Source organism: Trachinotus anak, unplaced genomic scaffold (genome assembly GCF_046630095.1).
Source record: "Trachinotus anak isolate AG129_WGS33_773 ecotype Australia unplaced genomic scaffold, CSIRO_AGI_Tana_v1 ptg000019l, whole genome shotgun sequence".
Classification (NCBI taxonomy): domain Eukaryota; kingdom Metazoa; phylum Chordata; class Actinopteri; order Carangiformes; family Carangidae; genus Trachinotus; species Trachinotus anak.
The window spans coordinates 19,137,731-19,151,635 of NW_027273870.1; the positions used below are offsets into that span (position 1 = coordinate 19,137,731).

Here is a 13,905-nt window from a genome sequence, read left to right on the forward strand (position 1 = left end):
AGATTTAGCACTCTGACTTTGGGGGTCTGGAGGGCTGCTAATGTCCTGGAGGGGTGACTGACACAGGGAAGGAGATCATTATGGTGACCAGCCTGGGCAGAGCTTAGCCTCACAGTTTTCTGTGTAGATTGTCCTGGTCCAGGCGGTTGACTGGGCTATAACTGCAGAGGAGTGACTTTTTTGTCATCTTGACCAGGTTGGACAATGCAGTTAAGGAAAATAGGAACCTGATCATAAGTACTGTGTCAGCACAGTATCATGAGGTCTTGAACTACTTATGAAATGAAAACTTTTTGAAAGTTTTGAAACTTTTTTCAAAGTTTTTGTCACCCAAAATTCATGTCTTCTGAAGCTGCAGACACTCCATTTTAAGACCTTCAAAGAAACTTCTGCAATTTCTTTCTTTTATGTGTAGTTTAATATATTAAATACAAGTGCTCTTTTGCTTATTATTTTCTAACCTATATGACCAATCTGTACAGTCAAATCTAATTCACTTGTATTTTAGACATTTCCATGAATTGGCAAACATTACTGAATCTTACCATGGTTTACAGCTTTATTGAGTGACACAGTGTACATAATTAATAGAAGATTTTTCTTTAAAAAGCCATGCATTTTGTGGTTGAAATGGATACTATACAGACACAAACATTTTTCAAAGTAGGTTATCAGGCTTTGGCTAAAACATGTCCTTTGAAGACGACAGCTCTTTTTGCCAGAATCATAAGCAGCTGTAACTGGTTCCAGATGTGATAATCAGTCTCAGTGATGGAGCACGATTATGCCAAATGAAACATGCCATACAGTACCTCAAACATTTACCCTTTTTTTTTCTCGCCCCCCCCCCCCAAACATCAGTCAGTGCCTATAGTGAGCCTATAGTTGGTTTACATTAACAGGAGGGCTGTTGTGGGAATCTAAAGCTGGATCCAATTATGTTTTCAAAGGTTGCATAGCATATTTTTCTGAACTTGAACATAGCAGCCGGCAGTTGTGACCCAAGGCTTCACTCAGGGCTCCAAAGACATTATTTACTTTTAAAGTACACAAACTGTGCTTGGCCAACTTGAATGTCTAGGAACATAAATCAGGAAAAGTTGCAGATGTAACCATTTCCTTACACAATATATTGGCCTCTGTCTTGGAAATCCATGAAATAAGGACTAAGTGATACTGTCTCTCCATTTTGACCAATAGACGTGTAGTGTGAAAAATGATGAGTTATGACACAACGTCTCATTATATGCCTACTGTGTTTACTTAAGTAACATTGGCATAGGCATTTAACACATCTAACACTTGTTACCATCAAGTAACTTCATTCAACCCAATCCCAAAGGTTTTAACATTAACAAATAGGTGATGTGAAAGTGGATTTTTTTTAGGTAGCTGGTATTTATCAATTTATTAGGATCTGGTAATAATCTCTGTTGCATTTGTAAAATGTCTTGCCATTTTATAATAACCTATAATAACTCAGCTTTCATAAGTTATTATGATCAAAAAGTCTCAAATACTTTTCAGACCCAACAAATTGTTTCAAATTTCTGCAAGTATTCAGAGTAGACAGTGGTTGTGATGCTGTAGGGTGCTTAGAGTAATAAAGTCAGGAAAATGCATCTTATCTCATCTTCAACATATGTAGGAAAATAATGCTCAGGGAAATGCACAGCGTTTTTGCAAAGAGCAAATATTGCATTTGATATTGATCACTACAGGCTAAATTTAAAATCTTGAAGTCAGTGAAGACTCAAAACCAGGTAAATAAACTTAAGCAGTAAACGGACATGGATGCGCGCAAGATACTAATGTAACTATGGGAGGAGGAAGAGAAGTAAAATGAATTTGAATGACAGGTTTGTGCATATAATGTATGTATGTCTGAATTCCCTGCAAAGGTTATTCAGAATCTTTGAATCTGAATAATCAGTACAATTGGTTTCTCTCTCAGTTTCACCACCAAATCTTTTACTTTAACAGTAAACACTGAATCTTGGCCCCTCTTGGTGCTCATCAGCTGCCCATTCCTTTAGCATCTGCAGGAGAGTTGCTCATAATTATGATGGATTAGACTGCGGCTCTTTGTGCCTGCACACTGCAATTGTTTTGCAGATGCTGCGGATGTGACATGCATTAATAATGGAGGGCGGCAGACAGAAATCAATATTCTGAATCACTGGAATCTATTTGCTTTTGGCAGAGGGAGAGAGTGAGAGAGGACAGGGAAAGCAAAATGAAACCATAAGCTCAGCTTGCTGCTTAACCTTCTTTAGTGATCTTATTTTCCACACATCACTTTTATTACTTATATTACTTTGTCACTAGACTCAGAGTTCCAATGTTATAAAAATCCAAAACTTGTTCTTTTTCAGTTTTATTTAACTACTTTTTAATGTACCTTTAAATTCTGTAAATAGTGTTGACATTCATGCAAAATTGAATTGTCATGAATTGTAAATGCTACAATTACTGCTCAGCTGAGACTAGACAGAAAAACTAATTTAGATTAACATGTCAAATATTCACCCACATTTTGCAACCAAACCGTTATTTTGAGTTTTGGGGTTCATTCTTGGAACTGACTCCTCCAATATTTAATTAATTTACACTCATTTGGCAGACGTTCTTTGTCAAACTGAAAAACCATTAAGCAAAAAAAAATTTATCAGGATGATTAAGTCAGTGTGGGAAACATTTGTGGGGGTGAGTCTAGATTCTGTACTCATTATAACTTCATGACACAATGCTAGAGTTTAGTCCTGATAACAAAGGCCTCAAACTTGGGAACCGAATTGTATTTGCATACTTGACATCACAATGTAGTAAGGGTGAGGAATACGACAACAGCTGACGAGCAGCCAACTCCTCCTCCCATCTACCATCTGGGACATTAACCTTGCATCCTACTGCCTTTAATCAACTAGACTTATGTTTTGTTAAATATATTCTGTCTTTTGGTATTATAACTAATGAACCAGAAAAAAGTCTTTCATTAAAATTTTACTCTATACTGCAAGTTACTTAAAACCTATGAAAAGAAATGTTCCAAGCACCTCTGCCCTGGATGATTTATGTGCATTTTAAATTCAGCATTCCTCTAGCCTTTTTTTTTTTTCCCCCTTTTAGAACACGTTCCTAGTGTTTCTATTTAAAATGATTACCACTGTCTTCTAATGTTGAGAGAGCAGTGAAGTTGGGTATGCATACATACACCCACTATGTTTTTTATTATATCATTATTTTTAACTGGTTGATGGACATTTTTCCAAACAGAAATTTTGTTTAAAAACCAGCATTTTTTTTTTAGATTTGTTATGCACATACAATAAACAACAGGAAGTGGCAGCTTTCAGTTTGAGACAAGGGTCTTCCAGAGGAATCACATCTATTGCAGTACAGTCCAGATACTGCCCACCGAAAATGTGTCCACAAAACATGGTGTACATTCTGAACACCCTTTCCTGAGCTGTGAATGTTAAATTCAGAATGGTGACTCACAGTCCACTGTTAGCCAAAATAGCCCTGTGACAACCTCTAATCTGTATCCTCATCTCCTTACTCACTTTCTACTTGCTATCTGGTCTTCAGGTGGTTGAGGGATGAGGTCAGGGTGAATCTAATTCTATGACAGGATTGTGTTCCCAGCTGATACACATTCAATGCCAGGCCATGTTAAGACTTTAAGTAAGGTGTTTGTCAGCAGAGTGTGTTTGACAGTAATGAAATCAGAACAGTTGGTGTTAAAGAACTAAAAAGGATCTTCCTCAAAATATTTAGTTAAACTTAAATGGTTTCTGAACCAAACCATCACTTAATTCACTGCTGATATTCAGAAATCTTAGGTTTTGTCACACTTTTGTACACTATAACGTTGGCTGGGTGGTTCTTCAACACATTGGGGCACACATTTGCCTTTACACTATACTGCATTTGTTGACACATTCCTGACAAGACCCCAGCGCATCTTTAATGAGGCATATTTTAATTAACTTTTTATTTTAGTTAACTCTAAAATATTGGCACAGCAGTTTCTATTATAGTACATTCAGTATTACTGTATTTAAAAACATAACTCTGACTAAAGAATGATGTAACAAAATATTTATATTCTCTATTCTGCCTTGCAGGACGGACAGAGGGCAGCCCTGTGGATGGACTCTGAACAGGCCAGATGGAAACAGAACAGACTAGACATGAGACGGAAGAAAGTCTGATATTAGCACAATTTGGCAAATCTCGCAACATCTCTCACAAATTACAGAATGGAGGCCAGTTTTCAGAGGGAAATTCTGTGCAGATCACTGGGGATACGAACTGGAACCATTACAAACCCAGCACAGGTGCCAATTCCATGAAGAGGCACAGGGAGACCTGCAACAGCCCTGCTTCAGGACAAGGGCTATTCGATCAAGGAGCCTACATGATGAATGGGGAAGTGATGAATGGAGAATTGAACCATGCCCTCACTGAGCAGTCCTTACTGGCCCACCAGCCCAAAAAACTTAAAGTAGATTCTGAGATTAAAGGAAATGTCGACATGAGCTCTAGTTTGGTGGCCAACTTTTCTGAGTTGACAAAACCAACAGAGTTCGAATGCAATGCCCCACAGACAGATATTAAGTTAGACAAGAGGAACTGTCATTTTCAGAATGGTGATATTTTCAGTCTACCAAGGGGTAAACAAGTTTCAATTCCAAATGGTGCTGTATCACCCCCCTCAACCATAGAAAGCACTCCGGGTGATCTTTTAGAGAAAACTTTGTCTCAGTATTATCCTGAGCAAGTGTCAATTGCACCACAAACATCTGGGTCACAATTTGATACTGTTAATGGTTCACTGGCAAATAAACTGCCCAGTGAAGGTGCTCAACCTTCTTTAACCTCAGGATTGCCCAATTCAGCTCAGATACCTGACTCACAGCAACAGCAGTCTGTGGCACCTGGCAATGCTGAAGTAGGCAAAACTTACAACTCTGTCAACTATACAGTGAATGGATACTGCAACAATTTTGGAGCAGACCACCAGCAGCAACAGCATCAGCAGCGGCCACCTTCTTACTCTGGTCAGCTGCCTGGTATGATCTCACCAACAAATACTGCCAATAGCTCAAACCATCAAAATGGCCCACAGTGTTATCCAAATGACACAAATCCTCAAGGTATATATGTGAAAGCCAACCAGGAGTTTAACCAGAACTCTTTTTTGGAGCACAGTGCTCCTCTACAGGCAGCAGAGGCAGGTGGATATGGACCCTTTCCCAACTCTGGAATACAGAAGATGGGGCAAAATGAGGGACCTGGGTCTGGTCAGCATCAGCGCCATAGCACTGATGGGGGCCATCAGTATGGGATTCAACCCCAGAACTTTAAACAAAATGCTGGGAAGCCACATGGAGCTGACAGTGTGGGATCCATGGGGCCCAGCCTCCAGCAGCCACATCACGCTGGGTTAGAAAATGGGATGGAGAACATGTCTCAGCAGAGAGCCAACTTATCATGTTCGACTCCCCACCAGAGAGGCTGGATAGAGCTGAACTCTTCACATTCCCAGCAGCAGCCAGCAAGTGGGCCATCATCTCAGGCACAAGAGCAGGACATGTGGAGAGGCTTCTCTTCTAAGCCTCAGTCAGAGCAGCAGGCAGCTAACCATCAGGTTCACAGCCAGATGTTGGAGCCAAACCTGGCACAAAGATTCCAGACACGAGGAGTTTTCACAGATAGCAGCCAGGGGTCTACCAGCTTCCAGCAGCAGCAACAGGACTGTCTCCCAGCCCAAACACACTGTGCTCCAGCCCAGCACAACACTGCCCCTGAGTGGCAGCAATCAAATTCTAAAGCACCTCAAATGCAGCAGCCTCAACCCCAGAAAATGCCTGAACAGCGTAACTTCCCCCAGAATCAGCAGGCAGACAGCCACTACCATACCCAGACGCAGTCAGAGCACTTATGTGAAGACCCTGACCTGCAGGATATACTGTCACCTGGGTTTTTAGCAACACAGCAACAACAGCACTGTCATCTTCAGCGTCCACTGTCCCACCCGCCACAATTTGAAGGGCAGCAACTCAAGTCTCCTAATTACAGACCTCACAGTCAGCCTCCGCCAGGTCTGCAGCAGCTTCAACTCAACCAGCCTCTTAAAAACATTTCTGCTCAATCCAATAATCAAAACATCCAGCACAACAACCATACAACATTCAATTACAATAATGCAACAGAAACGCAACAATTACAACAACATCAAAGGCAGTATCCACTGAACTCAGGCAGCAGTAATCTCGAGCAATTTCAACCACAGCGGCCTAACAACCACTGCCACCAGCCCAACCACACAGACTTCCCCCAGACCTCTACACAGTCACAACCTCACTTGCCACAAGGTGCATTAAACCAACAGGTTTCAACACAGATGTATCCTAAAGCTGAACAGCAGCTGAGAACGTCATGCACTCAGTTCCAAATGGGACCTCGACTACCTCTGAGACCTCCAAGTCCCCATGGAGACTTTAAGAGGCATGCAGCCCTGCGTATGCACCTCTTACAAAAGCAGGAGCGCCAGGGCCCTCCTCATCCCCCTCAGAGCACTGGTGACCCCAAACATGGCCTGAGAGCTGTGAAAATGGAAAATGGACCCAGATTTGAGTTCCCTGGTTCACAACAGCAGGAGCAGCAATTGCAGATGAGAGAGGCAGGCATGGGTGGAATGCAAATCAAGCAGGAGAATCAACAATCCCTGTGCACACAAAGCAAGAGGCAGGGAAGCATCTTAGCCTCTATGGAAGAAAGCCTGAACCAGTACCAGCTTTCACCTGTGTTTGAGAAGAAATCAATTGTCATCAATTCAGTAAATAAAGTCAAGGTGGAATCTTCTGGGCCCGTTACAGTCCTGTCAACCAACACTGACCTGAGTGGGGTGGAATCATCTGCAGCTGCCTCAGCCACTGTAGCTCTAAGAAAACCACCTGATTCCACCCCTAAGAAAGATCACCTCCTACAAAGTTTTATGGAGTCTCCTATGAAGCTACTGGATACCCCTATAAAGAATCTACTGGATACCCCCATGAAAACACAATATGACATTGCATCCTGTCACTGTGTTGGTGAGTCTCCTAGTGTCGGTTCTGAAACAATATCAGTCAGTTGGTTGTGTGAATATTAATGTATATTCCTTTATAATATTTAGAACAAATCAGTGAGAAGGACGAAGGCCCATACTACACTCACCTGGGGTCAGCACCTAGTGTTGCTGGTATACGGGAGATGATGGAAAAAAGGTTAACCACAAATTTGACCTCTTGAAAAATTACTGTAAACATGGACTGTGTTACAGCACCACTGTGTACTGTTGTACTTGTGTTTACTTTAATGTCTCTATTCTGCTTTGAAGGTCTGGTCTAACTGGTCATGCCCTCAGGATTGAGAAAGTAATATATACCGGCAAGGAAGGAAAAAGTACACAGGGTTGCCCCATAGCGAAATGGGTAAGACTAAATTTTGTATTCATTTGGCAGAAGTAGTTAAATCAACTGCTCTTGTATGTCCCTCTAAAATTTGCATGTGCACATACCTGTAATGTTTCAGGTAATTCGCCGATCCAGCATAGAAGAAAAGCTACTGGTGCTAGTACGGGAACGCAGTGGTCACACATGTGAAACGGCCTGCATCATTGTGGTAATCCTAGTCTGGGAGGGCATCCTGCCCAGCCTGGCTGACCGCCTCTACCTCGAGCTAAGTGAAACTCTAACAAAGCATGGAGCCCTCACTCAGAGACGCTGTGCTCTCAATGAGGAGTAAGTAATACACGAGAGAACTCATAGAAAAATGTAGATGTTGCTTTGGTTTTGTTCTAAGGACTTCTTTCTAATAATCCCTGTTTCTTTGCAGCAAGTCACAGGGTACCAATTCCCAATTTGATCCTCAGTCATCAGTTTTGTCCACCACTGAATTTATGTCTGAGCACTGAATTATTGGGCAGAAATGATACATTTTAATTTTTTATCTTCCCCCTTCAGGAGGACATGTGCATGCCAGGGGTTAGATCCTGATGCCTGTGGAGCATCTTTTTCTTTTGGCTGTTCTTGGAGCATGTACTACAATGGCTGCAAGTTTGCCCGGAGCAAAATCCCAAGAAAATTTAAGCTACTAGGAGATGATATGAAAGAGGTATGTAATGTAGATTTATAACATTAGTTGAAGTGTGCACCATGGTTACATTAATATAACATGTTCATTTAAGTAACTTACTACTGGCAATTTTTGTCTTTCAGGAAGAGAGACTGGAGCACAACTTTCAAAATTTGGCAACATTATTGGCTCCCTTGTATAAAACTTTGGCACCTGAAGCTTATGGAAACCAGGTGAATATATGTGAACATTGAACAGACTCTTCGCCTATCCAAATTTACATCTTAATATTTTGTTATAATTTTTTATAAAAAGAAAATGTCCAGTTTCTCAATGTTATAATTGATTTTTAGATCAAATGTAAACAAGCACGGTTTTAAGACACGTGTGTGTGTGTGTGTGTGTGTGTGTGTGTGTGTGTGTGTGTGTATATATATATATATATATATATATATAGCACAAGTGACGCAACTTGCATGCAGGAATTCACTACCTACAATAAGTCAATCCTTACTATGTAAATGGATATTTCTGAAAGTAACTACACAATACATCAGTTTTGTAAAGATTCTTATATATTGCTTAGTGACCTTTAGAAACCCATGATATTTCAATATACCTCCTTCCATTCCTGGACACAGGTGGAACATGAACACAGAGCAACAGATTGCCGTCTGGGGCTCAAGGAGGGCCGTCCCTTCTCTGGGGTCACTGCTTGCATGGACTTCTGTGCCCATGCTCACAGAGACCTCCACAACATGCAGGGTGGCAGTACTGTGGTAAGTAAAACCTAGGAAATGTATGTCTTTTTAAGTATCATGTATTTGCTTGAGGAATTCTAGACAAAAAGTGTTAAGTAACTCACCCTGTTTTTCCAGGTGTGTACATTAACAAGGGAGGATAACCGAGAGATTGGGAAGATACCAGACGATGAGCAGCTCCATGTTCTGCCTCTTTACAAGACTTCCAACACTGATGAATTTGGCAGTGAGGAGGGTCAGCAAGAGAAAATCAAGTCAGGCGCCATCCAAGTCCTCAGTGCCTTCCGCCGCCAGGTGCGCATGCTTGCGGAGCCCGCCAAGTCTTGCCGGCAAAAGAAGCTAGATGCTAAGAAGGCAGCTGCCAATAAGAATGCCATGCTGGACAGCTCTAATGATAAGGCAGAGAAGGCCCTTCTGGCCAGGTCAAAAGGTGGCATTCATGAGAATACCACTCACAGCACTCCTATGGCAGGTAAGGTAATATTTATCCTGACACATTTTATACATTGTATTTAAAATGTATCTCTTTGTAGGGACATATTGCCAATATACTAAATTAACAATGAAAAAACCAAGAGCAATTACAAGATGTGACAGTTGTGTAGTGTAGTTATTCTTGCTACTGCTTAAGACTTTATTTTTTGGGCGTTTTGTCTTCAAGGACCTATTCCAGGTGCTCTGGGAGCAACCCTACAGCCAGGTCACCCAACACACCACCTCGGCGCCCATCCTCAGCAACTACAGCAACAACAGCACCAGAGCATTCTTCCCCCTTATCCTGGCTCAACAAATGCAGCCAGCTACCCCAGATTCCCTAACCACCCTGGGTCTTTTCCAAGCACTTCCAAGCCAGGCAGCATGTATCCCCCTCAGCCACCAACACCAACCAGCCCTTATCCCTCCCCACTCCATGTACCAAACTCTTACATTAATGGATCAAATCGTCCATACCCAGGTTATCAATGTAATGGAGGGATGCCCCTTGACAATTGCCATCCATACTATGCTTCAAACCCCAAGCACCTGGACATGTATCAACAACAGCGGCCAGCGCTTTACTCAGAGCAGCAGTACGGTGTACATCAACGTTATGAGGTCAATTATCCGCCAAGGTACAGTGAGCCAGCTTTACAGGTCAATGGTTACAATGCCTGCAGCATGAGGCCAGTTCACCCCATGAGGACATACACCCCCTATGGTGCTAATGGTGCCTCAGAATCCCAGTTTATGAACCCCCTCACAAGAGGACCCTCAGCCCATGGAGGTCTAGACTATACAGCTGCTGTGAGCAAAGGCAGTCAGTTTGGAGGATACCCAAATCCATACCTCTCTCGGAGCCCTCAAATCTTACCCCCAGGCAAAGATCCTTTCCATATGCAAATCAAGACAGAGATGGGCATGCCTGGCCCACAGATGCTTTCATCTCAGTTAAGTGGTGGGTGTTTAAACCCTGAGACACAGTCAGGGTTAGGTCTGCCTAATGGTAGCCTCATGGGCTCTGGTATAAAGCAAGAGCCTGGAACACCACAGACACCCACAACACCACAAAAGCCCGAGATGTGGTCAGACAATGAGCACAACTTCTTAGACCCTGATATTGGTGGTGTGGCAGTAGCACCCAGCCACGGCTCAGTCCTCATTGAGTGTGCAAAACGGGAGCTCCACGCCACAACACCCCTTAAAAATCCAGACCGCAACCACCCAACACGCATCTCATTGGTCTTCTACCAGCACAAAAATATGAATGAGGCCAAGCATGGCTTGGCACTATGGGAAGCCAAGATGGCAGAGAAAGCACGGGAGAAGGAGGAAGATGCAGAGAGGAATGGTGGTGAGGGGACACCTAGCAAAGGCAGCAAGAAGGGGGTGAAGCGGGAGCATCTGGAGTCATCAGAAACCACAGGGGAGCCTCCTTTCAAGCGTTTTATCAAGGCACTAATGGAGGGGTCCTTGTCCAGCACAACAAACACCTATGTCAGTACATCTCCATACGCCTTCACCAAGGTCACAGGGCCTTACAGTCAGTTTGTGTAGAAAACACTCAAAATGCAGAAAACTGAAGGTGCTTTATTTATGACAAAGTCTGCAATTGCCACTGGCCTCATCTAAACACTCCTTCCTATCCATAGGATTAACAACAGCGTTGCATAGAAAAAGGAGCCTGTGATCAGATGACACATAAATCACCTTTCACATCAGGTGTTTCACCTCTTTAACAATCAAGCTTTACTAGTCGACCCTACCAAGGATGTATTTATTTTTGTTTGGCAACTTTTGCAAGATACACACTGTCAAAATCTTTGGTGCTATTAGTCTGATACATAAGGAGCTATTTTTACTGGAAACAAAGTTTCATTTTTGGTGGCTTTATTTTCTTACAAAAATTTGGAGATGTAATCTTGGCATAAAACACTGACTTTGTAAATGACAACATTTACGGTGCTAAAATGTGTGCTTATTACCATTTTTTAAAATCAAAGGCCTTCACACTATAACCATCACACTCTATCAGTGACACTCAATGACTCATGTTAACCGGACACTGAAAATATTTTCTGTCACTGTCAAATCATCAGCATCATAATGGTTTTTGGTAAGTCAGTGTTTCTTCGAGCACTTTTTGATAGGAGTTAAATGTTTTGGTAATACCTTCAAATCATAAATCTGGTTTTACTGTATTGCTACATTGACAGTAATTAATTTCCTATGATCACTAAACTCAAATTGATGAATTTATAACAGAGAATATGAGCAATCCATGAAACAGCTGAGTTCATGCAAAAAGATATAAAAAAAACAAAACAAAAAAGTATCATGTGTTGGTGCATATTTCACTTTCCTGTCATTTATACTGTAAATTGAGCCATTCTAATGGTGCATTTTTAACATTTTGAGGAAAAAAAATTCCATGTTGTGTGATTTTAGTTTTTTCCAGGTTTTCTATGCTGTCAGCAACTGTCTTTAATGTTCCTTACAACAGGTTCATTGAACAAACCTGGATTGTGAATATTACATGTAGTTTTATGTCTGTTGTGCTTAGTAAATGTGCTTTTTATACACTGAGGAACATGAAACAGGGTAAGCTCAGTGTCAGTTTCAGAGGGCAGCTGGCTTGCTGTGGGGTCTTTAATTATTGTAAGATAAACACGTGAGATTTGTACAGTAAATTAATTTCCCTTTTTGGAATTACTGTTATAGATTTTTGTGTTGTAAAGAATGCTAACAGCCTATTTCATTGTATTTCTTTGGGTTTCAACTGTTTTTATTTCATAAGGTGCTATTCAGCCTACTAGAAACATACAATGTGAGACTCTTTGGGCAGTGAGAAGGCTTTTAAATAATGTACAGTACAAACCTGTCATATACCTCAAAACTAGTTTGGCAATAGGATTATAACATATTTTTCTTTCTTCCTTTGTATATTATTTTCAAAATGTTAATAACAGTTCAACTTCAAGCCACCAAAAGGCATAAAAGTTCATTTTTTACTTTCTTATCAATCTAGTAGAAAGTATTACTTGAACTCGAATTTTGATGTTACTGTAAAATCAGGGACATTTTCAACTAATTTTGTGTACATCTTCATTGCCTGTATTCATCTTGTCATAATTCACATTCAGGGACTTGCCATTGCATCCTGAATCCCAATATTATTCTTGTCTACTCCACACAGACAAAACTTATTTTGTGAGAAAACAGATACTTTCCTGCAATTCTTTACTTATATTTTAGCTAATAGGATGGTGGTAATCTTTAAAAGTAATTTGAACATATATGCACTGAGTTAATTAAAGGGAAAGTATGATATTGAGTAAGTAATGCATTTGCATTTGATATGAGACAAGACCAGGTCAATGATTAACGTAGTTGCACATCTTTGTGCCTGTGTATAGTTAAATTTATTTATAACCACTAAGCAATTGTATAATGATTTTTTTCCCTGTCTATCTGATTTAATTAATGCGATATATAATGGAATGACTGTCATGTTATTGTAACAACTCACCCCACTCTTAAACATATTCATTTTCTGAAAGCACTTCGTTTCTTTTTCAGGAAAAAAAATATGTAATAAAGAATTGCAAAACATTTTATTTAAACAGATTGTAAATGTGTTTAAAAAAATAAATAAATTATGTCACATTGTACATACCAAGAATTTGTATTGCAGGAATACAACTCATTCTTTGATGTTGATGTATGTTTTTCTTCTTCTGTCAAATTGACCCACAGCTCCTCTATCAGCAATCCTCATCATATCTTAAAATATCCATTGACTGTTTCAGGTTGAGAGAATGATCATGGTTAGATTATCCAGGAAGTCTTTGTAAATACTACGCTCACTGTCACAACAATGTTTACAGTCATAGTATCCTGTTAGCTCAGACATTAGAAGGTCTAGTTTTTTTAACTGTTCCCGTTTTGTAAGATAAATTTACATTTTAAAAAAATTGAATTTCGTTGTACAGGACCCAGCTACAGTAGCAGGTTGTGGGTGAGAAAGCCGAGGTGTCTAAGATATAGCGGGTTACAAGCATAGCCATACTTGAAGATGCTTCAGAGTGTTTCTGAGTGAGTCAACATTACTTGAATGACTTTCTGGGCTTAACTAGTGCACTACATGTGCTCAGCTCAAAGGTTAAGCTAGCAGTTGATACACACTTGGGTTTTTTTTTTTGCAGTTGGACACTAAAGGTATAAAAAAATGTGCAACTTTTTGCCTGTCATTTTATTTTTTAAGGCTTTCCTAGTTCTCCTGAAGTTTGGTATGCTACAAAAAATGGAATTAAGGATGGGTATTAATACTGTAAGTATTGTAATGTACTGAATGCAGTTTATTTGAAAGCTGTTTATTATATCATTCCTGATATTGCTGAGATGTGGGTGTTTTTCTAATAAAATTTATATTTATTTAAAGCAATCTGATTTGTTACTCCAAGTTAATACTAATATTCTGTGCACCATTGTTCCTGTGTTTAAATGTGTAATTACAGATACAACTGGAAAGAGATCTTGT

At 40.4% G+C, this 13,905-nt stretch overlaps 1 protein-coding gene across 1 annotated transcript in view; it reads left to right on the forward strand.

Moving 5' to 3' along the window:
- Positions 1-13,809, forward strand: part of tet2 (tet methylcytosine dioxygenase 2) — a 28,903-nt gene extending 15,094 nt beyond the window's left edge. Inside the window, exons 2-10 of the mRNA XM_071503405.1 lie at positions 4,131-7,103; positions 7,187-7,277; positions 7,391-7,484; positions 7,585-7,793; positions 8,016-8,166; positions 8,271-8,360; positions 8,769-8,906; positions 9,006-9,360; positions 9,550-13,809. Of these exons, the coding sequence (XP_071359506.1) occupies positions 4,175-7,103; positions 7,187-7,277; positions 7,391-7,484; positions 7,585-7,793; positions 8,016-8,166; positions 8,271-8,360; positions 8,769-8,906; positions 9,006-9,360; positions 9,550-10,922 (5,430 nt within the window). The 5' untranslated portion in view covers positions 4,131-4,174 and the 3' untranslated portion in view covers positions 10,923-13,809. The remainder of the gene's footprint in view (positions 1-4,130; positions 7,104-7,186; positions 7,278-7,390; positions 7,485-7,584; positions 7,794-8,015; positions 8,167-8,270; positions 8,361-8,768; positions 8,907-9,005; positions 9,361-9,549) is intronic.
- The last annotated feature ends 96 nt before the right edge of the window (positions 13,810-13,905 follow it).